The sequence below is a fragment of the Danio aesculapii genome, chromosome 1 (genome assembly GCF_903798145.1).
Source record: "Danio aesculapii chromosome 1, fDanAes4.1, whole genome shotgun sequence".
Lineage (NCBI taxonomy): Eukaryota > Metazoa > Chordata > Actinopteri > Cypriniformes > Danionidae > Danio > Danio aesculapii.
The window spans coordinates 35,450,984-35,473,373 of NC_079435.1; the positions used below are offsets into that span (position 1 = coordinate 35,450,984).

The 22,390-nt window shown below is 41.7% G+C and overlaps 1 protein-coding gene across 1 annotated transcript in view; it reads right to left on the minus strand.

The window, feature by feature from the left end:
- Positions 1–22,390, minus strand: part of gucy1b1 (guanylate cyclase 1 soluble subunit beta 1) — a 47,371-nt gene that overhangs the window by 17,764 nt on the left and 7,217 nt on the right. Inside the window, exons 6-9 of the mRNA XM_056459419.1 lie at positions 17,531–17,761; positions 16,140–16,256; positions 15,390–15,523; positions 14,370–14,567 (exon numbers count right to left, since the gene is read on the minus strand). Coding sequence (XP_056315394.1) covers positions 14,370–14,567; positions 15,390–15,523; positions 16,140–16,256; positions 17,531–17,761 — 680 coding nt within the window. The remainder of the gene's footprint in view (positions 1–14,369; positions 14,568–15,389; positions 15,524–16,139; positions 16,257–17,530; positions 17,762–22,390) is intronic.

Genomic DNA, 22,390 nt, shown 5'->3' on the forward strand with positions numbered 1-22,390 from the left:
AACTTCTATCCACCTGCTCAAAGTTTGCTTGAACACATGGGAACCAAGATGGGTTTCCTCACAAAGCAAACAACTGTTCTGATCTACGCCACTGAGCAGCTCTGTGGACGTATGCATTCTGAGCCATAACTGGGCAAAGCAAATTAAGCTTTTCCTGGTCTTGTGATGTGAAAGGAGGTGGATGAAGGCCTGCAGCACTTTAGGTTGAGCCACGTTAGTACAGACCTTAAATTTAGAAGGGGCCACCGATAGGGCCTGTAGATAGAGCCTCCTACTCCTTTGAGTAGGGAAATTGCCAGAATGAAGACGGCTCTGATTGTCAGCATCCTTTCTGACAACCCTCAACAGGTTCAAAGGGAGCTGCCGACAGGCTCTTGAGCACTATGAACAGGTCCCAAGTCAAAACCATAGTGCTGCTTGGAGACCTCAGCCTCAAAGAGCCACGAAGGAAACTCACCATTTTGGGGTTTCTCTAAAATCTATCAAAGCGATAGACTAATGTTGTTGCAATGTAGGCCCCTCAGGGTTGCTCCCCAGCCCCTGCAGTAAGCATTTGTCATCAGTGTGATGTGTTGACAAATTGCTGCCAGCATTGGGCCCTGGGACAGGAACCAGGGCTTGTTCCACATGGCCAGAGATCGACGGCAACACAGTGTAACCTTGATCATGCAAAACAGATTTCGCCTTTCCACTGTATTTGAGCCACCACTGTAGTGGTCTCAACAGGCCATGTGGTATCAAGTTGGACGCTGATCTAATAGTTTCTGAAACGGTTTCAAAGTGATGGATTGGCCTAGCTTGAATATGCTTATGATTGACAGGATCAACTCGATCCGAGACGGGGACAGACACGCATTCATTGTTGTGGAGTCCCAAAATACTTCTAAGAAGGTGGTCATTTGGGCTGAGACAAGCACACTTTTCTTTGTGTTCAGCCGTAACTCCAGTTCCCCTTCGGATGGGGAACTCCAATGCTATGTGGAAACTTCCACTATGGGGATTTCGTCAGAATCCAATCATCTGAAAGAGTATAAAAACGGGCCAATGAAATGCCAATGAGTTGGCAGCGTCAGCGTGCACAGCTGGCGTCAATGACAATCAGTCATGCTATAAATTTGCAGCCAGTGCCATGCTCGACATCCTTTCGCTTTCAGAGCCTTTCACGAAGCTTCTGAGAGAGTCTTTGAGGGTATCTCCAACCTGTGTCTACAGAGAGAGATCGAGAAGCGGCTTCTCCCGGTCCAGAGCGCGTATACGCAGTGGCAGATGGTCGAGCTGGGTATTTCTCCCTTGCCTGGCGTCCTTTGGGTCCGGTCCTCCAAGAGCGGTTTGTATATAGGAAAAAAGCTTTCCTAAAAGAGCAACACGGTCGTGCAGCGCGTCTTTTTCAAGACGTCACTCCGACCGTGCGTTTCTGGATGCGGTGGTTTCCTATCCCCGGATGATGGGCACGAGCACAGCGTTTCATGTCTGGGGGTCCAGCATGTTAATGCGGTGCTCGCGGGCAGTGCATGCCATCACTGATGTCATGTCTGTTGCGCAGTTAAGATCGCGGCTCGCTCTTGCAAAAGAGCCACCCACCCCAGTTGTCCCCCGCACTGCGGTTGGCACTCGGGCAGATCTGAGGGTTTCAGTGAGAGTAAATCCGCCGCCCCCGGGCCGTGGACCTCTCGCTCCTCCACGCGCTCCATCCAAGCTTCAGGTGAAGAGAAGCGCTCCGTCCTTGGATGGTCGCTCTCTCACCTGATGACACCGGGGGTCAGATGTCCATCGCTGCATCGGAGGATGGGCTGTCATTGTCTGTTGAGGATGCGAGCCCGCTCGCTCCCTCCCTCCGGGGTGGAGAGCGCGGCGTTAGCATCTAAAAAGCAGACATGATGGCCGTGCTTTCTCGGGCTGCTTCGGCCGTGGGTCTGGTGATGGTTTATCCCCCAGCCCCGCGGCCGGACCGACTAGATGGGTGTATGTGGAGGATATAAGGAGGCAAGACCTTCAAAGCCTCCCGTCCCCTTCTTCCCGGAAGTGCACAGTAAACTCACGCTGTCCTGAGGGCACTTTTTTCTGCCCGATCTGCGTGCGCTTCCATCCTCACCATCCTTGGAGGTTGGGCTGTCAAGGTCTGACGAGGATTCGAACCCGCTCGCTCCCTCCGGGACTTTGAGCGCGGCGTCGAATCCAGAAGCAGACTTTGCGGCTGTGCTTCCCCAGGCTGCTTCGGCCGTGGCTCTGGAGATGGTTTATCCCCCAGCTCCGCGGCCGGACCGATTAGAGGGGTGTGATGTGGAGGATGAAGGCGAGACCTTCTAAGCCTCCCCATCCCCTTCTTCCTGGTTGGGCACAGTAGGCTCACGCAGTGTGCTGCGTGCGCCTTCCCCCTCACCATGCACGCTATGGCCACCTACCTGCGCTACCAAGCGCAGGCGCTGGCCCGGCTGCGCGAGGATGGTTCTGACCCAGGACTGAGCATGCGCTCCGCACCGCAACCGACTATGCTCTTACAAAAAAAAAAAAAAAAAAAAGTCGGCTGTGTGTGCCCTGGGAAGGACGATGATCACATCCGTGATCCAGGAATGCCACCTCAGGCTAAACCTGGTGATGTGCGTGACGTTGACAAAGTTCGCTTTCTTAACTCACCCATTTCCCAGGCTGGCCTGTTCGGCGACACTGGCAGTGAATTCGCCCAGGAATTCACACCGGTGAAAGAGCAGTCGGAGGCGATGGGCGAGGTCTCTATCGGCGGGATTGTATGACCGCTCCCCCCCGCCGAGCCATCCACATCCGCTGCTTTTTCGCCGAGGACGCCCGCCCGCAGCTTTGCTTCGCCGCCCCGCCTGCGCCTCCGGCCACGCGGCTGCGCCGAGCATCGCGCAGGCAACCGGCGTCCCCCGCCCAGGGCGCCGCTAAGTTCGGTAAAACGGACCGCGAAGCGTCCCTGAGGCGGGCCATCTGGGGAGGAGGGAATTTGCTCTTTCCCCGCTGGAGGGCGGGGCACGTTATTTAAAGGCGTAAAAAAAAAAAAAACGCCATCAAAATCCTCAGTGAAAGAGCACTTTTCCCCTCCTCCGGATGTGACAGCCCGAACACTGCCAGTCTGGGACGCTATGCCTTCCAGCTCGCAGGATCGGTGCATTTCGCCAATGGCTCATGGAGCACGAGAGAACGGTCTCCTTTCTCTCCACTCCCAGCCCCTCTCCTGGAGTTTGAGTGCGAGACGAGAACATCTCCTCTCCTGCTCTCCTGTGGGACCCCAGCGCTCCCCGGATGAGCCCACTCACTCCACGCTGCCCCGCCGCTGGCACGTCAGCGATCGTGCGGGTGGGACCATTTGCGGGGGCTCTGCCTGCCTGGTTAGCGCGGGCCAGCCCATCGCAATGGCTCATCCATACGACCAGACTCGGCTATGCGATTCAGTTCGCTAAACGGCCTCCCAGGTTCACGGGCGACCAGGGTTAGTCCTGCGTCCGCCCCTGTCTTGCGAGAGGAGATTGCTGTCCTCCTGGCGAAGGATGCAATCGAGCCGGCCCTCCAGCCGAGATGGAACGCGGGTTTTACAGCCCGCACTTCATCGTGCCCCCCCAAAAAAAAAAAAAAAAAAAAAAAGCGGTGGGCTATGGCCAATCCTATATCTGCACATTTTGAACCGCTGCCTTCACTGGCTGCGCTCCGAAATGCTTACGCAGATGCGCATCACGCAATGCGTTCGTTCTCAGGATTGGTTTGCAGCAATAGATCTGAAGGACGCGTATTTTCATATCTCCACACTTCCACGCCACCGGCAGTTTCTGCGGTTTGCGTTTGAAGGTCGAGCGTGGCAATACAAGGTCCTCCCCTTCGGGCTCTCTCTGTCTCCGCGAGTTTTCACCAAGCTCGCGGAGGGTGCCCTCGCGCCCCTTCGGCTCGCCGGCATCCGCACGCTCAATTATTTCGATGACTGGTTGATTTTTAGCCCACTCTCGGGAGCAATTGATTATGCACAGAGACAAGGTGCTCCGGCACCTCCGCCCGTTGGGGTTTCAGGTCAACCGAGAAAAGAGCAAGCTCGCCTCCGTGCAGAGCATCTCCTTTCTCTGGTTGGAGCTGGACTCGATCACTATGGAGGCGCGCCTCTCACGAGAGCGCGCCGAGGTAATGCTGAACTGTCTGAGAGAGTTTGACAGGAAAAAAAGTGGTCCCCCTGAAATTATTTCAGAGGCTCCTGGGGCATATGGCATCCGTAGCCGCGGCCACGCCGCTCGGATTGCTCCATATGAGACCACTACAGCATTGGCTTCACGATCGGGTCCCCAGACGCGCATGGCACGCGGGCACACACCGAGTGACTGTCACTGCGCTGTGTCACCGCACCCGCACCCCCTGGAAAGGACCCCTTCTTCCTACGGGCCAGTGTGCCCCTAGGTCAGGCGTCCAGGCAGGCTGTCGTTTCGGCAGATGCCTCCAGTATGGGGTGGGGGGCCGTGTGTAGCGGGCATGCTGCTGCGGACCTGTGGAGGGGAACCCAGCTGCATTGGCATATCAACTGCCTAGAGCTGTTGGCAGTGTTTCTCGCTCTGCGCCGCTTTTTACCGGTGCTGAGGGAGCAACATGTGCTGGTCAGGACGGACAGCACGGCCGCGGTAGCGTGTTCCATCCGGATGGGGGTATACGCTTCCGCTGCATGTCTCAGCTCGCTCGCCGTCTGCTCCTCTGGAGTCATACGCGGCTGAAGTCGCTGCTTGCTATTCACACCCCGGATGGGCTCAACCGTGCGGCCAACAGGCTCTCACGGCAGCTCCTTCCCCGGGAGAATGGCGACTCCACCCCGAGTCATGCGTAAGTATGCACTCCCCCCAGTGAGCCTACTCGCGCAGTTTCTGTGCAAGGTCAGGGAGGACGAGGGGCAGGTCTTGCTAGTTGCGCCCCTGGCCCAACCGGACCTGGATATCAGAACTCTCCCTCCTCGCGACGCCCCCCCTGGCGAGTCCCTTTGAGAGAGGACCTACTCTCTCAGGGACAGGGCACCATCTGGCACCCTCGCTTAGTTCTGTGGAACCTCCACGTGGGGTCCATAAGACGCGACGAGGAAGACTTAGGTAACCTACCGGTGGCGGTGGTTAATACCATCACTCAGGCTAGTGCACCCTCTACGAGGCATGCCTACGCCCTGGAGTGGAGTCTATTCACTGAGTGGTGCGCTTCTCGCCGAGAAGACCCCCGATCTTGCCAGATCAGTGTTGTGCTTTCTTTCCTTCAGGACAGGTGGAGCGAAGGCTGTCGCGCTCCACACTGAGGGTTTACGTGGCCACCATCTCCGCTCATCATGATGCGTGGATGGCGGCACCGTGGGGAGGCATAACCTCATCATCCAGTTCCTCAGAGGTGCGAGGCGGATGTTTTCCCCCGCCCCCCTCTCATACCCTCTTGAGATCTCGCGGTAGTGCTACGAGCCTACGTGGAGATCCCTTCGAACCACTCGACTCAGTATCCTTGAGATTTCTGTCCTTGAAGACAGCTCTGCTGGCCGTGTTGGCATCGGTTAAGAGGGTTAGGTACCTGGAGGCATTTTCGGTCAGTGACTCGTGCCTAGAATTCGGGCCGGCCTACTCTCACGTTGTCCTGAGACCCCGGCCCGGCTATGTGCCCAAGGTTCCTACCACATCGTTTTAACAATCAGGTAGTGAGCCTGCAAGCGCTGCCCACGGAGGAGGCAGACCCAGCCCTTTCATTGTTGTGTCCTGTTCGCGCTTTGCGAATATATGGGGACCACACTCAGAGCCTTAGATCCTCTGACCAGCTCTTTGTCCATTACAGTGGTCGGCAGATGGGAAGTGCCGTATCTAAACAGAGGTTGGCCCACTGGATAGTGGATGCCATCTCCCTCGCCTTTGGGCCAGGGTGAGCCGTGTCCCCCGGGGGTGAGAGCGCACTCCACTATGGAGCATCGCATCCTCCTGGGCGTTAGCACGCGGCGCCTCTCTGACAGACATTTGTAGAGCTACGGGTTGGGTGACACCCAATACATTTGCAAGGTTACAATCTGCGAGTGGAGCCGGTTTCCTCAAGGGTATTAGGCAACCCTTGGTGATTGAGGAAACGATTCGGTTGAGGTGTCGAAACACGCTTACTGCGCCACTCTCCCTAACCCGGAGATACGTGCGCTTTTTCAGCTTTGTCAGTTTAGTTCCCCATTCTTTGGCGAACCCTGCAGAGTTCCTCCGAGGCCCCCAGCACCTGACTCAGCGGAGGAGTCAGGTGTTGGCCCGTTACGTTGTCGGCATGCCCGCTGGTCAGCCCGCGTTCTGGGTATAGGTGCCTGCTATGTGTGATCCCCGCTGGCGATCCCATACGTTCACTCAGCCACGGTATAGTCCCCCCTTCTAGGGCAGGCTCGTGTCTTCCCTCCCCGCTAACCATCCTTATGCTAGGACCCCCCCATCTCTGGGCTGGTCCATAGATTGTCACCAGGTCTCCCCTCTGGGTAGCAGGTGAGCTCCGCAGCGTCCTCCCTATCGGGACTGAACGCTTTCCCAACGTACTGTCGTATCAAAACCTTTTTACTGGGTTATTGCGACTCCCCGAAAAATATAACCGTTTCTGAACAGGTAAGTGAGGGCCAGGGGACACGTTGGAAGACTGTGTCTCGGGGCGTTGTAGGTGCGCTCGCTCTACTGCGTGGCACACCCTTCGCCAGGGGCGCAGTAAGGTTCTTTCGTTGTGGCGTTTTCCATAGATTTCCCCATAGTGGAAGTTTCCACATAGCATTGGAGTTCCCCATCCGAAGGGGAACGCTACGGTTACTAAAGTAACCCTTCGTTCCCCGAGGGGGGGAACGGAAATGCTATGTTCCTTCGCCACAACGATTGTCCCTTAGCTGTTGAGCGTGAAAGTCTCTTCAGCTAGAAAAGGATGTCGAGCATGGCACTGGCTGCGTCTTTATAGCATGACTGATTGTCATTGACGCCAGCTGTGCACGCTGACGCTGCCAACTCATTGGCATTTCATTGGCCCGTTTTTATACTCTTTCAGATGATTGGATTCTGACGAAATCCCCATAGTGGAAGTTTCCACATAGCATTTCCGTTCCCCCCCTCGGGGAACGAAGGGTTACTTTAGTAACCGTAGCGTTTGTTGATATGGTCAAGAATGACATCTCAATATCCAACCAATATGTGCTCCAACTAAGCTAGAATCAACCAGCCAACTAGATAATTGAGTATACAAATACCCAGTAAATGTAGTGGAGCCTGACATTCTGCAGACATTCCAAGCTATCAGTCAGACTGGCCTCTGGATTTTCCTCAGTAGCTAATTATAGGACCTGAAATGGATGACTGGTAGCAGACAATTGAATTAACGGCTCTTAAACTCTTCATGAAGGGAGCGAGCCCTCCAATGGGTGCAGCGCTCAGGGGCGGACACTGAGAAGGTGTATCTCCGGGGTCACTGCCCCCTGAAAGACCAGAGGGAGCCAGATTGCCAGTGTGACCCCCTGAGGGCATTGGGGAGGGGCAGGTGCTACACACGGTAGTTGATGATGCTCTGCCAGAGGGGATTGCCCACCTAGTCTCTTTAACACCTTCTTGTGGACCACAATGGTCCTACCGAGTACCGAGGTCATCAGCTGAGGGCGCTGTCTCACGAAGCCCCCCAGTTTTTTATGGTGAAGTCGGGTGGCAACGTTCTCTTTCTGCACCGCTCATCGCTTATGTTAGGAGCTGTTTGATGGCTGGGGCTGCTCCTGTCTAACAGTCCCAGAGGTTTTAGACTAAGGGCTGAATGAGTGACATTGTCAGAAAAATGCTTGGTCACCGAAATCAGCAACAAGAAAGGTTTTATCATCTTGCTTGATGTTTGCATGATTTTGGCACAAATGTATCTCCATATCCACGAGAGCCACCACTGATTAACCGATGGCCTTGGCCATCTCAACTGTGCAGAGAGACAGGTCAGAGGCCCAAAGAAGTTCTCAACTTCCCACTGAGGTCACTGCAGTTGATCTTTCAACTTGGAGATAATGAGACAAATGCTCCTCCATGTGAGTCATCAATCCGACATAACGTTATGTGGGCTGAACAGGCCTTATGTCATAACCTACCAATTTTCCATTTATTTTATTATATTATTTGCAGCAACATGAGTAAAAACCTCCACCAGGTCCTCATATTTGGGAGATTGAGGTGGCAGATCTCATTTCCCAAACAGATGCTCAATTTATCCTCCTCCTCGGAGGGGACAAGACAGAACTCTAACGGACAGAAGTGGGAAAGAAAGACCCAGATATAGCAGATAAGGGTAGAGAAAGAGCCCTCAAACCTGTCTCTAACCAAATCTAAATCTATTTGTAAAAACTCGTGACACGTGCCGACGACCTGCCCTGGCATGAAAGGACTTGAGCCGCGAGGAACGCAAGCCGTGGGGTTTGTCTTGAAAAATGCCCGACAGTTCCTTATTACTCTCCATGGGTACAGAATCACAATGAACAGAGCCAGCCTTTTTGAGGGCTGACTGTGCATGATCCTTTCCTGCACAGCTCATGTGTTTCCTCCTCTGTCAAATAACGAGGACAGGGAGGAACACAACATCTGTATTTATTTTCTGCCATCCTTTGAAAAATAACTGTGCTATATTATACATGTGCTCCAGGACTTTGACAAACATGAAGTGTTGACATAGCATTGATATTTGAAGCACCGACGAAGTTCCCGGAAGCGGAACTAACCATTACAAAAAACAAATTGGATTTGATTCATATTGTATTCTTAGATTTAGACATTCCAGTAAAAAATTACCTTTTGCTAAATTTACTGTACATATTTGCATAATTTTTACATTTGAGCAGTGATTATTATATAAAAAATTAAGATATAACGTGATACATTTAATATGTCTGACCAATAAAATGTTTTTTGACTTCTGTCATTTTCCTGATTATCACTGTCAAGCAGCTTTGACACAATCTATGCTGTATGACTTTATTATTATAGTAAGGTTCAAGTAATAGTTTACAGGATTAGCTAAAATACTATCTTTTTAATCCCAAACAAATTAGTTTTCCAGTGTGTTCAGTAAAAATGTTGGGGAAAACATGATTCTTTCTCTCAAATAAGTTTTGCCATGGTAACTAACTTAAGCATTACTTTTTTGGACAAAACTCCTAAATGTGTTAAATTATGGATAGAAATTGCCGGGTTTGCTGCAGCTAAGACCTTGTTGCAAGAATACAAACAAGCTATTTATAAAAACATTTCACATTATTGCTCAAACATCATAAATAATAAAAGCTGTGCTGGCCCGGTACGCAGTCCAAAATAAATAAATAAACAGCCTGATTCACAGTAAATACAAATGGTCAAAAGCTATTTTCTAGGAGGTGAAAACTACTAGTACAGTATTTGCATATAAAATGCGTGTCCTAAAATTATATTCATAAACCTTGAAGAAATGGCACAATCAAATCTCAGTATCCTAAACTGACCAACTGTACAAGTTTAAGTGCAGAACATCTGCTAGTGAAGATAAGCCGCACTATTCAGCACATTTAGAATACAGCCCATTTGTTCACCTGTTATCAACAGGTCACATACATCCAGGTTTCCAAGAAATGCACGTGGGCTACTGAAAAAAACAACAATGTACATTTGAAATCAACTGAAATAACATGTACGCTTATAGAAGGACGTGACCATGTCAGCTGCTCACATTTTACTCACATTTACTCATGCAATTTGGGACACAAATAAAAAAAGACCTGGTCTGTATCCAAATCATATTTTATAATAACCTAAAAAGTAGCTAGAACAAGTCATTTTTGAAATTCTGACTAGACTCTAAACTTGTACACAGGCATTTGTGTAGCAGCTCTAGCTGGAATTTATTGTCTATGTGGATGAGAGAGAGGGTCTCTGGTGATGTTCAAGGTTCTCCACCAGATTTAATAAACAAACACAGAGCTCACAGACCGAGGCAGACTGGCTCCCCATGGAGAGCGCAAATACAGCCTCATTTTCCAAGCACAAAAAGAAAGACAGCCATCTCTAAAAAGCTGTTCGCAAGGGAAACAAAGTGAAACTGATTTCAATCATTTTTCTTTTAAATCATTATACGCATGTACAATTCTGATATATGCCAATATATGCTAAATGTATATATGGCATACAAATTCATATTTGGATTTCACAAATATAAAATATTTGTCAATTAGTTCAACGTATTTAAAAAATGGCCATTCAGTTATATGTGTTCAATTATATTGGCTATAATTGTTCATACATAGCCACATCTGAACATACAATAACATATTTAAACACATTTAAATATATACAATATTCGTACACATTTGTAATTCCAATTGTTTCAAAAAATATATGTAAATGGCAAATATCTTGAAATATACAGTCAAGCCAGAAATTCCTCATACCCCATATGTATGAATAATTTAGTTTTTAACTGCATGTTGCATTTATGACATTTACAGTTGAAGTCAGAATTATTACCCCCCCCCCCCCCCCCCCCCTGAATTATTAGCCCCGTTTTTTCCCCCCCATTTTCTGTTTAACGGAGAGCAGATTTTTAAAACACATTTCTAACATCATTTAGGAAATATATAAAAAAATAAAAGGGGGACTAATAATTCTGACTTTAACTGTAATTTATATATGTGAAATCCAAACATGAACTAATATGTCATTTTATGTAATTTGCAAATATTTCAATAGATCAGATTTCAGGGTCAGATTTGATTGCCAAAATCTGCAGCATTACATCACCAAATTATAGACTCAAAGCAGGACTGTAGGGGACAAGTGTGCCATCTGGAATAGGGTCTTAGTCATGAGTGACCTTAGCTGCATTACTCAGTGTATTGTTCTGGATCTGGGTCCTCGCACATGGTCCTGCATACTGTAGAACTACAGCTTATTCACAGCTTGCCTCATGTAACCACCCATTTAGACAGGAAGAGATGGTCTGATTGAAATGTAATGCAGTTTACAGATTACTGTACAAAGGTAATGATGACATGCAGAGGAGGAGATGAGCTGTTTATTTTATTTCCCTGGAAATGATTGAACATTGTAAACTCCAATACAACCTGTCAAAGGTCTTCCTTCAGTGAATCCAAAAAATTATATCTTAACAAATGTATAAATTGTATTTAAAGATATGGAAAACTACACAATGTTTTTTTTATAACATGAAGCTGTTTTACAGTTAAACATAAAACTAAATTATTTAAGAAATAGTTCATTCAAACACGAACGTTTGCCACCAATTTACTAATTTACAATTTCCTCTGGGATTAATATAAGTCAATTGCTATCATACATTTGAGTAACATTCTTACACTCTCTCATTAAAATCACTCATCGAATGAGAAAAAGCAACATATTCAAGCACAACTAAATTATTTCCTGGTTATATATATTGAAGTTTTATTAAGTGAAATAATTGGTATTTGTGCAACATTATTAATGCCACTATTATCTTTAATCCATAACAATATTCTTTCCACACATGAGGGCACAAGCTGACTTGTTTGATTAAAATGGAGAGAGAGAGAGAGAGAGAGAGTGAGAGAGAGAGAGAGAGAGAGAGAGAGAGATAGAGAGAGGACGATTATGTTGATTTATTCATCATAATGATGTTTGTGCCAATCCTGTATGCTGCATGCAACATAAAACGCACGATTCCATTCATGTATATAATCTTATTAGGAAATATTGACTTTCAACAGATTTCCAACATCTGGCATACACGATTATTTGACTATCATGTTCTAGACTGTCGTGAATGGGTTCAGGACTGTTTGCAGGGGCTGTGAATGAAAGAAAATAATGTTGTAAATAACAGCCCATTGTTTTTTGTTTGATATGAACTCATTGTGTCATTAGGAGCCACATCAAGTGTTCATTTTGTTTTCAAATAAACACAATTTTTTTTGTTCAGCCAAAAAAAAAGAAACTCTAAAAAAGAGGTTTGGAATCACTTTGGGGTGAGCAAATAGTGAGTAAATGATCATATTTGGTGAAATATTCTTTTAAGAAGTAATAAGTGTATCAAATGAAAATAAATGAAATATAAGAAATGAGACACCCAGCAGAACTTAACTCTAAGCAGCTTCTGACATGAGAATGTACGCATGAAAAGTGGCCCTTTTAGATGTCACTGAAGTAGCAGAATGACAGTGATGATTAGGATCAGACACGTGTCTCACCCTCTTTTGTTTCTTCATCTATTCCTCAAAAATATCAATGAATTTCTTCCTTCTAAACTACAGTAGTTGCTGTCAAAGTGATCTGCCACTCTGGCTGACAGATAAAACAAAGATATTTTAACTCTTTCCCAGCCAGAGTTTTTTTTTAAGTTGCCAGTTACTGCATTTTTGATGATTTTCACCTAAATTTGACAGCCCTCACAGAACCAACCACCTGCTTTCAAACAGAAACACCATATTTTTAATACAATAAACTTCAAACATTAAAACATCTAAAGTACCCCATTATGATTTTTCAAATATTGAGCTGTATCATAAAAATCTAAGTGCATGGTGCAGATCATCTACGAAATGAGCTGGATTCCACTAAAGCTTTCTACAGTGAAGAAGGTGTGATAGGAGGTAGTGGCTTTTATGTTTATGTAAACAATAATAATATTTTATTTTAATCCTTACATTTTTCATATTTAAATATATATGTATGTGGAGCAGCATATTGTTTTTCTTCTGGAGAAAGTCGTTTTATTTCGGCTAGAATAAAAGCAGTTTAAAATTTTTATCATCATCATAAAATTTAAGGTCAAAATTATTAGCCCCTTTAAGCTAATTTTTTTTTTAGATAATAATTATGACTTCAACTGTACGGATTTTTTCGATAGTCTACAGAACAAACCATCATTATACAATAACTTGCCTAATTACCCTAACCTGCCTAGTTAAGCTAATTAACCTAGTTAAGCCTTTAAATGTCACTTTAAGCTGTATAGAAGTGTCTTGAAAAATATCTAGTAAAATATTATTTACTGTCATCATGGCAAAGATAAAATAAATCAGTTAATAGAAATGAGTTATTAAACTATTATGTTTAGAAATGTGTTGAAAAAAAATCTTCTCTCCGTTAAACAGAAATTGAGGAAAAAAATAAACAGGGGGCTAATAATTCTGTTTTCAACTGTATATATATATATATATATATATATATATATATATATATATATATTATATATATATATATATATATATATATATATATATATATATATATATATATATATATATATATATACACACACACACAACAGTTCTGTTTGGTTCTTGAATCTGATTGGCTGATAGCCATGTGATATTCAGCAAATAACATCATAACAGCACTTGTCCAGCCTTTTCACCCTTCACCCGTGTGTATTACTCCGCCCACATACAGCAACAAGCTGAGGTCACTCTACAGTTTCACAAATATTGCTGCTGTTAATGTACTTTTGAGGCTTTTTTAGTCAAGAATGTAGTTGTTTTGATTACAACTATGCAGTTTATGTATAAGGATAGTGCCTATTTTTAAATATTTGTAACTTTTTTATGAGAGAGAGCACGTGGGCGACCATTAGTCTGTCATTGAGCAGAGCAAAGACGGTTGACGTTGTCCATCCACAAAATGGGGACAGAGACCGCATAATAAGCCCTTAGAGAAAAAAACCCCAGCATGATTTCAAACTACAGCTGATCAAATCATTATAAAACTGGTAAGTGACTTTCTAAGTCGATCTCTCTTTTTTGTATGTTGTAGTGCTGTATTTATACTATATTTTATAGTAATTGTGTATTGAGTGTGAGATTGGAGTGACTGCTGACTAGTTCCGCAAACAGTAAGAAAAAAGAAATGCCCACATGTGTTCAGCGTTTTTCCTGCACAAACACAACAGTAATCTGGTAGTGAATGCATTGCTTTGGCTTTTTTGGGGTTAATTATTGTGATCTCCTGATTGCAACTGAGAAATACTGGGAGATATTTTTGTAGACTGATGGCATTTCATGCTGTTCAGCCTTATAATCTCAAAATGTGAGTAAAATAACCTGTTTTGTTATCACTTTATACATTATGCTAGAGAATCATTCAAATACTAGCTCTATAGTGACGTTTCTGAAGTATCAAATATATTATATATATTTATAAAATAAGTGTTTATTAAAATTATTATTATTATTATTATTATTATTGCTATTATTATTTGGATGTGACACTATTATATGAGACCTTCAAAACAAAATTAGCAATGTTTAAATATCATTACATCGATAAATAATTATATATACACACACAATTAAAACTATCATCCAATTAGATATCCAGAGAAATTGAATGTCCCTTTAGTGTTTCCAGAACGACAAATGTTGCTGGACTGACCTGTCTGTCTTCTTCTTCTCATCTTCCAGGGCTCGGAGTGTGTGCTGCAGACGGTCCGTCAAGATCTCCAGCTCCTGGGTCAACTTGTACTCCTCACGAAACTGCTCCCCAAGTAACACAAGGTCACGGGTGGCATCATGAAGAGGAATGTCACTCAGGTAAAGCCCTCTCCTCGTCAGGTCATCCAGATTCATAACACTGATATATGCAAATCACAAGACACTGGATCAGGCCCATCAATTAAGAAGTCTATATGTCAATTAGGAAAAAGCTACTCTGCAAAAGAGTTTAACATAATAAAACAGTTCTGTAAGAAAATATTTCCAGCACATATATTTTAATAAGTTGTCCAAGCTTCTGTGAGCACGCCATGGGGATTTTTGCTGTTTCTTAAAAAAAAAAAAAATCAATAAATGATTCAATCTAAACCAGCAGGAAGGACACAGATTATTCTAGCAGTCGTGTTTGCAAGTGAAAGAGTGTCTGAACCAAGTGACCTGTTCATTTTACAGAAAGTGGACTCATCTCATCTCAGACAGACACCAGCATGAGATAAGGTATTAGCAAACAGTGCTTGAAATGAAAAAAAAATTATAAAAAAAAACCTCTTCTGGGATTTGGCTTTTAAGAGGCATATAGAAAAACCAGAATGTGAACATTTTTTAGATACTAGCCCAACTGCTGCTTAAAACTTAAAGCTTAAAGCTTAAAACACTTCTAATCATTTTTTGATCTCGGAATGAATGACATGTCCATGTACACTTTGAAAACTGAAAGTGTCTTAAAGTACTTGATTCTATGTTGTTGTGCTTAATATATAGTCAAGTTGATTTAGTCATATTTTTACAGTGAAAAAGAAAGAAAGAAAGAAAGAAAGAAAGAAAGAAAGAAAGAACGAAAGAAAGAAAGTAAGAAAGAAAGAAAGAAAGAAAGAATCGATATAAATTAAAAAAAAATTTAAGTTTCAAAGTTTTTATGTGGTAACATTTATTTATTTTCTGTCTTTATTTTCTCATCTACCTTGGCGAGCATAGGAATAGGATGTTCTCCGTCTCAGGAAGTGAGATCATTTGGCCCTTCAATCTGAGGCAGCTGATCTCTGTTCCTGTGAGTTCATCTTCATTCTCCGCCGTCTCTACATTTAGCAGGCCCTCCTACATGAAAGCAAAAACACACCTTGTGTCATGCATTTTAATCACAATTTTTCATATATTTTACAGCATGCATTGCAGTCCACCTGTATAGCTGCATCTTATGTAAATGTGTGATGTGTGCACTTTCTAGATTATTGATTGTTTTTATTATCATGAAGCAATGATTTTGCAAAGTCTATGATTTGTTCTTCATTGGAGTGAATAATATGTTTCTGGCTTGTTATGTTGTTTATTATATTCTTTTAACCCTAAATGATTCAAAATATATTTTTGTGTTCAACAGGTGAAAGAAACTCAAACAGGTTTGGAATATAGAAAGGTTGAGAGGGAGTAAATTATGAAAAAAACTTTATTTTGGGGTAAATGATCCCTTTAAACAGCCATTTTGCATTTGGCCTTATTCTATATTAAACAAACCAAAGATTTATCAGACACATATCATTAAAGAAGGCTTCATTTTTACACATGAATTGATCACCAATTGACCTGAACCCTATTAAATGCTTCTGGGGAATAATGGAGTGGATTTTGCAGAAAAAAAAGCTGTGTATGAACCACACATTAGAGTTTGTGGTTTGATATCAGACGGTACGTAATGTGGTTTGGGCAGACAGACCTTACTCCGCAGCACAAAGACAGTGTTGATGTGAGACAGGATGCCATGGAAACTGAAGTCTATGTGCGGCCGAACCAGAGAGAACACTGAGGACAGGTTACAGATGCCAGGCTGCAGCTGGAAGAGGACACAGTTTGACATTTCCATCCATCACATGTTACATATATCTCTGATTTTATATTTATAACAGAAACCATAGACCCACTTTATGTTAAGTGGCCTTATTGGCCTCATTCTTTCAAGTAGGAGTGGGCGCAGCCATTGGAACCTAATTGTCCTGAGACTTCCGCTCTCATGCTGCTTGATGTTGCAAATACATGTAGGTATTTTCTTATTATATTATTTAGGGCTGCACCATATTGGAAAGAAAACTGATATTGCTATATTTTATTTTTCTGTTATAGATACAGTTTCGCAAGATGGTTTGAATAGCACTATTTGATGGTTTTCAAGGGAGTCTAACAGCATTCAGATAGAGAAACTAATAATCACAATGCAAATAAACGCTTGTCTTACTTTGCTTTGTCTCATTTCTAGTCCAAATATCTAAAAATTAGATCAAATAAAATATGGTTTTGTTTTCACCTTCATAATTAATGTCAAAATTAAGAGTTTATCATTAAAACATGCTAAATTGTCAGCCAATAGGGAAATTGAAATAATCTTATTTTCGCTTTAAAATATAGATATTTGGACTAAAAACAAGACAAATTCTTAATAAGAAAAATATATATTTTTGCAGAAATCGTTTTATTATTATTAATATGTATTATTAATACAATTAATTAAGTTCACCTTTGTTACTCCAAACATAATAATTTTTTGGGTCCAAATGTTTTAAACTCACTTGAAATGCTCAGTCACAGGCCATAAAAACACATGCAAACGCTAAACTTTGACACCATTATGGTTAACCTTAGTAGTGGCTCCTGGTCAACTACAATTCAGGCTCAACATTGCATAATTTGCGATTTTACTATTTTTGATGCACACATTTGCAGTATCAATGCGGAAACAATATTCTGTGCAGGTCTAACATTATTTAGACCTCAATCACTGAACAGAGCTTAATTCTGTATCTCAGAATACAGTGAATACTCTACAGGGTTGGTGAATGCTTGATTCTGATTGGCTGATGAACATTCTTAGGTGTGCCATTTTCAGGAAACCACACACCTAAAGTAGGTCTAGACAGGACTTGGTCTCATTACAGTTCCATATCAATACGCCAAGGTATATTCACTTCAGTAGCACAATAAGTATCATACAATACAATATTAACACAATAAGTGCATTGATTTTTTTTTTTTTTTTTTTTTTTTTCAGAGTACAGCACATAGCAGATAAAGTCACTTAATAGCTGGGCTAAAATTATTTTTGAATAGACAAACCTGTGGCAGGACTCTGAAGATGGCATTGCCACACTGTGTGAGCATGAGGTCCTTGTCGAACATCAGGTGAAACGGGAAAGCCTTGCAGAAGGTGTACGGACTGATTCGTGTCTCTTGAGTCCCATTCTCCTCAAAACCATCCAAGTCTTCATAAAACGCCTCCTCCTCCGAGTCCTTCTCCTCAATCAGGAACTTAATGTGATCACATTCTTCGCTCTTTGGCTGAATGACCTGGTACACCCCCACAAATAACAGATTTAGAATCTCATTTGGGGATTTGCATTTCCAGATATTAAACAAGGAACCCCACAGTGTGAAGAAAACAGAAAGAAAATGCTGGAAGAAATGGTGAAATAAAGTAATGAAGCGAAAATTAAACCTATCCTGAAATAAAATAAATCATAAATGAGCAAAATACATTTGAACTTTTTTGAGATGATCTACTGTACATGAGCATGTAAGTACATATGCTAACACAAGTATTACAATAAGACCCAATCTTAATTCTACCCCTTCGCCCTTCCCCTTACCCCTACCCCTTGTTTTGCGCATGCACACCAAGGGGTAGGGGTGTCCCAATTATCTTTAGCTTGAAGGCGTAGGGCTAAGTGAAAGGAGTGAATCCCCCTTCGAACAAAGATTTTTCAGGACCACAATCAAAACCATGGGGTAAGAAAATTTCCCAGAATACTCCAGCCACAACGGCAGTATTGCTGAACCCGGAGATAAGGAGATCCACAAATGTGTATTTTTTGTCATTATTACGTATTTTTACGACAAACAAACATATGTTTAAATATATTCATAACCACGTTCATGTTTTACTGTCATGCTTTTAAAAAAACGAAAAAAAAAAACAATTTTGCGATCTATAATCCCTATTAATAAATCCTGTACAGCGGCCCCACAACATTATGTCACTAAATGACACTGGAATACCCTGTTAGTAATGTCTAGTGGCTGAGGATAAACTTTTTACAGTGTCTGCTATAATGTTATTGTTGTGTTTGTGTGTTTACATAGATGAATATGGCCACTGTACATTGCGATCTTATTGCCACATTAGATCGTTATAATAACATAAAATATGCCTTCAGTGATTTCCTGAAGATAAATACCCACAAATAGCACAACTGTAATAACTACAGCAGTCGCAATCATCTGATCTCACATGAAGCAAGAGATTGCAATGACATATGATGACGTGTGCAGGTGCTGTAGTGCTGTCCCAATTCTTAGGGGTAAATTTTGAAGCCCTTCCCCTTAACCCTCGGTTGTAAGGGCCAAGGGAAAGGGGAAGGGGTAGGGGTACAAAAATAGAATTGGAATTGGGCCAAAAATTTCTTGGCTCTATTTGAAAGTTTCAGTGTATGCTGTATAATAATTTTTAAGAAGCAATTTATATTTATATATATTTGTATATAACTTTATATCATTATATTCTGTATTCATTTATTTTATTTTATCATCTAACATACTGTGGAATTCTAGATGTGTTAAGTGTAAATTTACTCACTCTCAGGCCATCCAAGATGCAGGTGACTTTTTATTAAATATTTAACGATGACTTCATGATTTTTAAAATATAAAAAAAAAAAAAAAAAAAAAAAAAAAATATATATATATATATATATATATATATATATATATATATATATATATATATATATATATATATATATATATATATATATATATATATATATATATATATATATATATATACACACACACACACATGCATACAGTGGGAAATTAGTGAATATGAGATTAAAATTGATATTTAAATCCACACTGTTTAAAAAAATATGAATAATGTTTATTAACATGAAGGGCTCTATTTTCGATCTAGGTGCAAAGTCTAAAGAGCATGGCCCAAAAGCATTAAGGGTGTGTCCGAATCCAGTATTTTAAAGATGGAAAAATACAGGTTGCGTCGAGGTGCATGGTCTAACAGGGTTGTGCTTATTCTCTTAATGAGTTCTGGGTGTGTTTTGAGCATAACGTGCATTAAACCAATCAGAGTCTCATCTCACATTTCCTTTGAGAGTCAGTTGCGTTGCTCCAGGGTGTATTTGCTGTTTTACATGGCGGACCATTTTTCACTAGCAAGAAAACAGTTAAACAGACCATCTGCTAAATAAAGAACGAGCCTCATGCATTAGGCCTCTTTACTTTCTCTTTACTTTACTGTACTTTTACTCTTTACTTTACTCCTTTACTTTCGTGGATAAGGAAACGGTGTTGTATGCAATGCACTGAAGATATCCATTTGCCTAAATATTTTATTTTGTTTGTTTAGCGCAAAGATTTGTTTCAAAACTATTTTCTAAATTCAGTTCTAATTTCCAACAAATGAAAAAATAAACAGCGAAGTGTGGTCAAAAAACTGAGTTATATATCCAAACACACGTCCTATTCTTATGCCCCATTTAGTGACGCATACTGTAAGTCTCCAAAACCCGACAGGTGGACAAATCTAAACTTCTATTAAAACTTTATTAAAAGTTTTAATAGAAAACTTTATTAAACATTATTAAAACAAATATAAATATGCATATAATAAATAATACAGCTAATATGAATACCATTATACAAATGTAAATTGTCATGAATAAACTGAAAAACCCTAAATGAAGGCATGGTTTTTATATAATTATGCAGAAAATAATATTTTTTGTAACATTTTAATCCTTTAATTTTTTTTATATGTAAAGATATTTGTGTATTGCTGTACATCCTGTGTGTGTTAAGCAATGTGTAAGCATTTGAACCCACATAAGCGCATAACTGACATGCTCTGCGTTGAACTTTAGACCAGATTTTAGATGGTCATTGGTGCATCTACAGTATTTCAGTTCTTCAAAATAGCAACACGCCAATAATGAACTTTAACACACCTCTATTTTACACCAGTACGCCCATTTGTCCACAAAGTGGCATGAATTGATTTGCTATTTAAACAACGTGGCGCAAAACATGAAAATTAAGGCAGCACTGGTCTGAAAATAGCAACAAATTGCGGCAAACACATATTGTGTCTTATTGCACCAGGTGTATGATAGGGCCTGAAAATTGGAAAAAAACACATTTCCTAACCTTCTTTGTCTGTGTATGTAAAGATCCCACAATATAAATGCTATACATTTTATGACTAAATTAAAATTTAAACAACAATATAGATCAAATTACAAAGGTTTCAACAGAAATATTATACAATGTTAGATTAAATATTACATAAATATGAATATAAGTATTTCAATTATGTTTGCTTTTAAATCCTCAAAAAGTGGCCCCATTCAGTTCCATAATAATGCGTTCAATGTAACCTTGATTTCAAGGTGTAAAAACTATTTGGGTTGTAAACAGAATTATACTTTCCAATTTCACTATAAAGAAGACAAAAGACAATGTCGAGTGGTCTAATGGTCTCTTGTGATTCTTCTGTTATGTATTAAGAGTCCAAAGTCAGCGATCTCATTCCTAAGTCCTTGCGTAGCATGTAGACTAAGCAAAGGGAAGTTTTAAGTGGGTCTGAGTATTTAATCAACAATGTTAGCATAATAAAATATGAAAATAATTTTGTATTTTTTTTACATAGAGCAGAGCATTGTATCGGTCTCTCTGTTTTCTGTGAAATCACCCTTTTCTACTGTAGACATCATATCATGAAGCCGCATGCAGAGAAGCTGTTGTTTTTTTCACTCAGCTTGAAGTTGAGCCCATTTTACTGACGTCAAGTCTCTGTCTCTTTGCCCAGCCATCTCCATGACGACGATAGCTAACATTTTTTCAACAAGTCAGGTGTTGCGTTTCGAGGGTCTGTCGATTGGACTCCCTCATTTCACACTAAGCCCAGATGGAGAGAGAGGGAGAGAGAGAGAGAGAGAGAGAAAGAGAGAGAGAGAGGGGAATGGAAAGAGCAGTCTGCTGTCTAGGGGATGATTAGCTCTTATTGGGTGAGTGGGATTTATTTGGAAAATAAGGCAGAGACTGAAAGCGGTGACAGGATAAACCGCAGGGAGTTCATCATAATGTTGTTTATCGATGATTCCTGCTCAGTGAGAACGAGACTAAACCTACCTCTGGTTTATATCAACTTATGTTTTGATCATTGCAGAATTTAACACTTGCACTATAATGTCTGTTTTAAAAATACATTCTGCATTTAAACATTTATACAGTTGAAGTCAGAATTATTAGCCCTCCATTTTTCTCTAATACGGTTTAAGAGAAGGAAGATTTTCTAAACACAATTCTAAACATTTACATTTATGCATTTTGCAGATGTTTTTATCCAAACTTACACCCGTGAACAACCACCCGGGAGCAGTTGGATGTCCATCCTTGCTCAAGGGAATCACCTCAGATATTCCCACCAACAATCCCTGCTGGTACCAGCACTCGAATCTATGACCTTTGGATCACAAGTCCAATTCTCTCACCATTAGGCCATGGCTGCCCATAATAGTGCAATGACTCTATTTACTAGTATTCAGCTTAAGGTTCAATGGATAGGCTTAACTAGGTTAATTAGATTAATAAGGCAATGAGCTCTATGCACAGCTAGTGTTTTTCAGCCAATGATGAACTTCAGGTAAGAGCTTTATGTGACTATTTTACAGCATTGATGTTGTAATGTAATTCAGATATAATCAGTTAAGTAGAGAAGAAAAAACGTTTAAACACTGCACCGTCGTTAGCCGCGGTGCATTTGGAAAATTTGTGAAAAAACCCATCACAGAATGGCTAATAATTTTAACTGTTGCATACAGTATGTTAAGTAAATTTGTGGGATAAGGTTACTTTTTTAAAAAAATGCAGTTTTACAGTTCAAATAATACAAAAGTTGTAATTGAC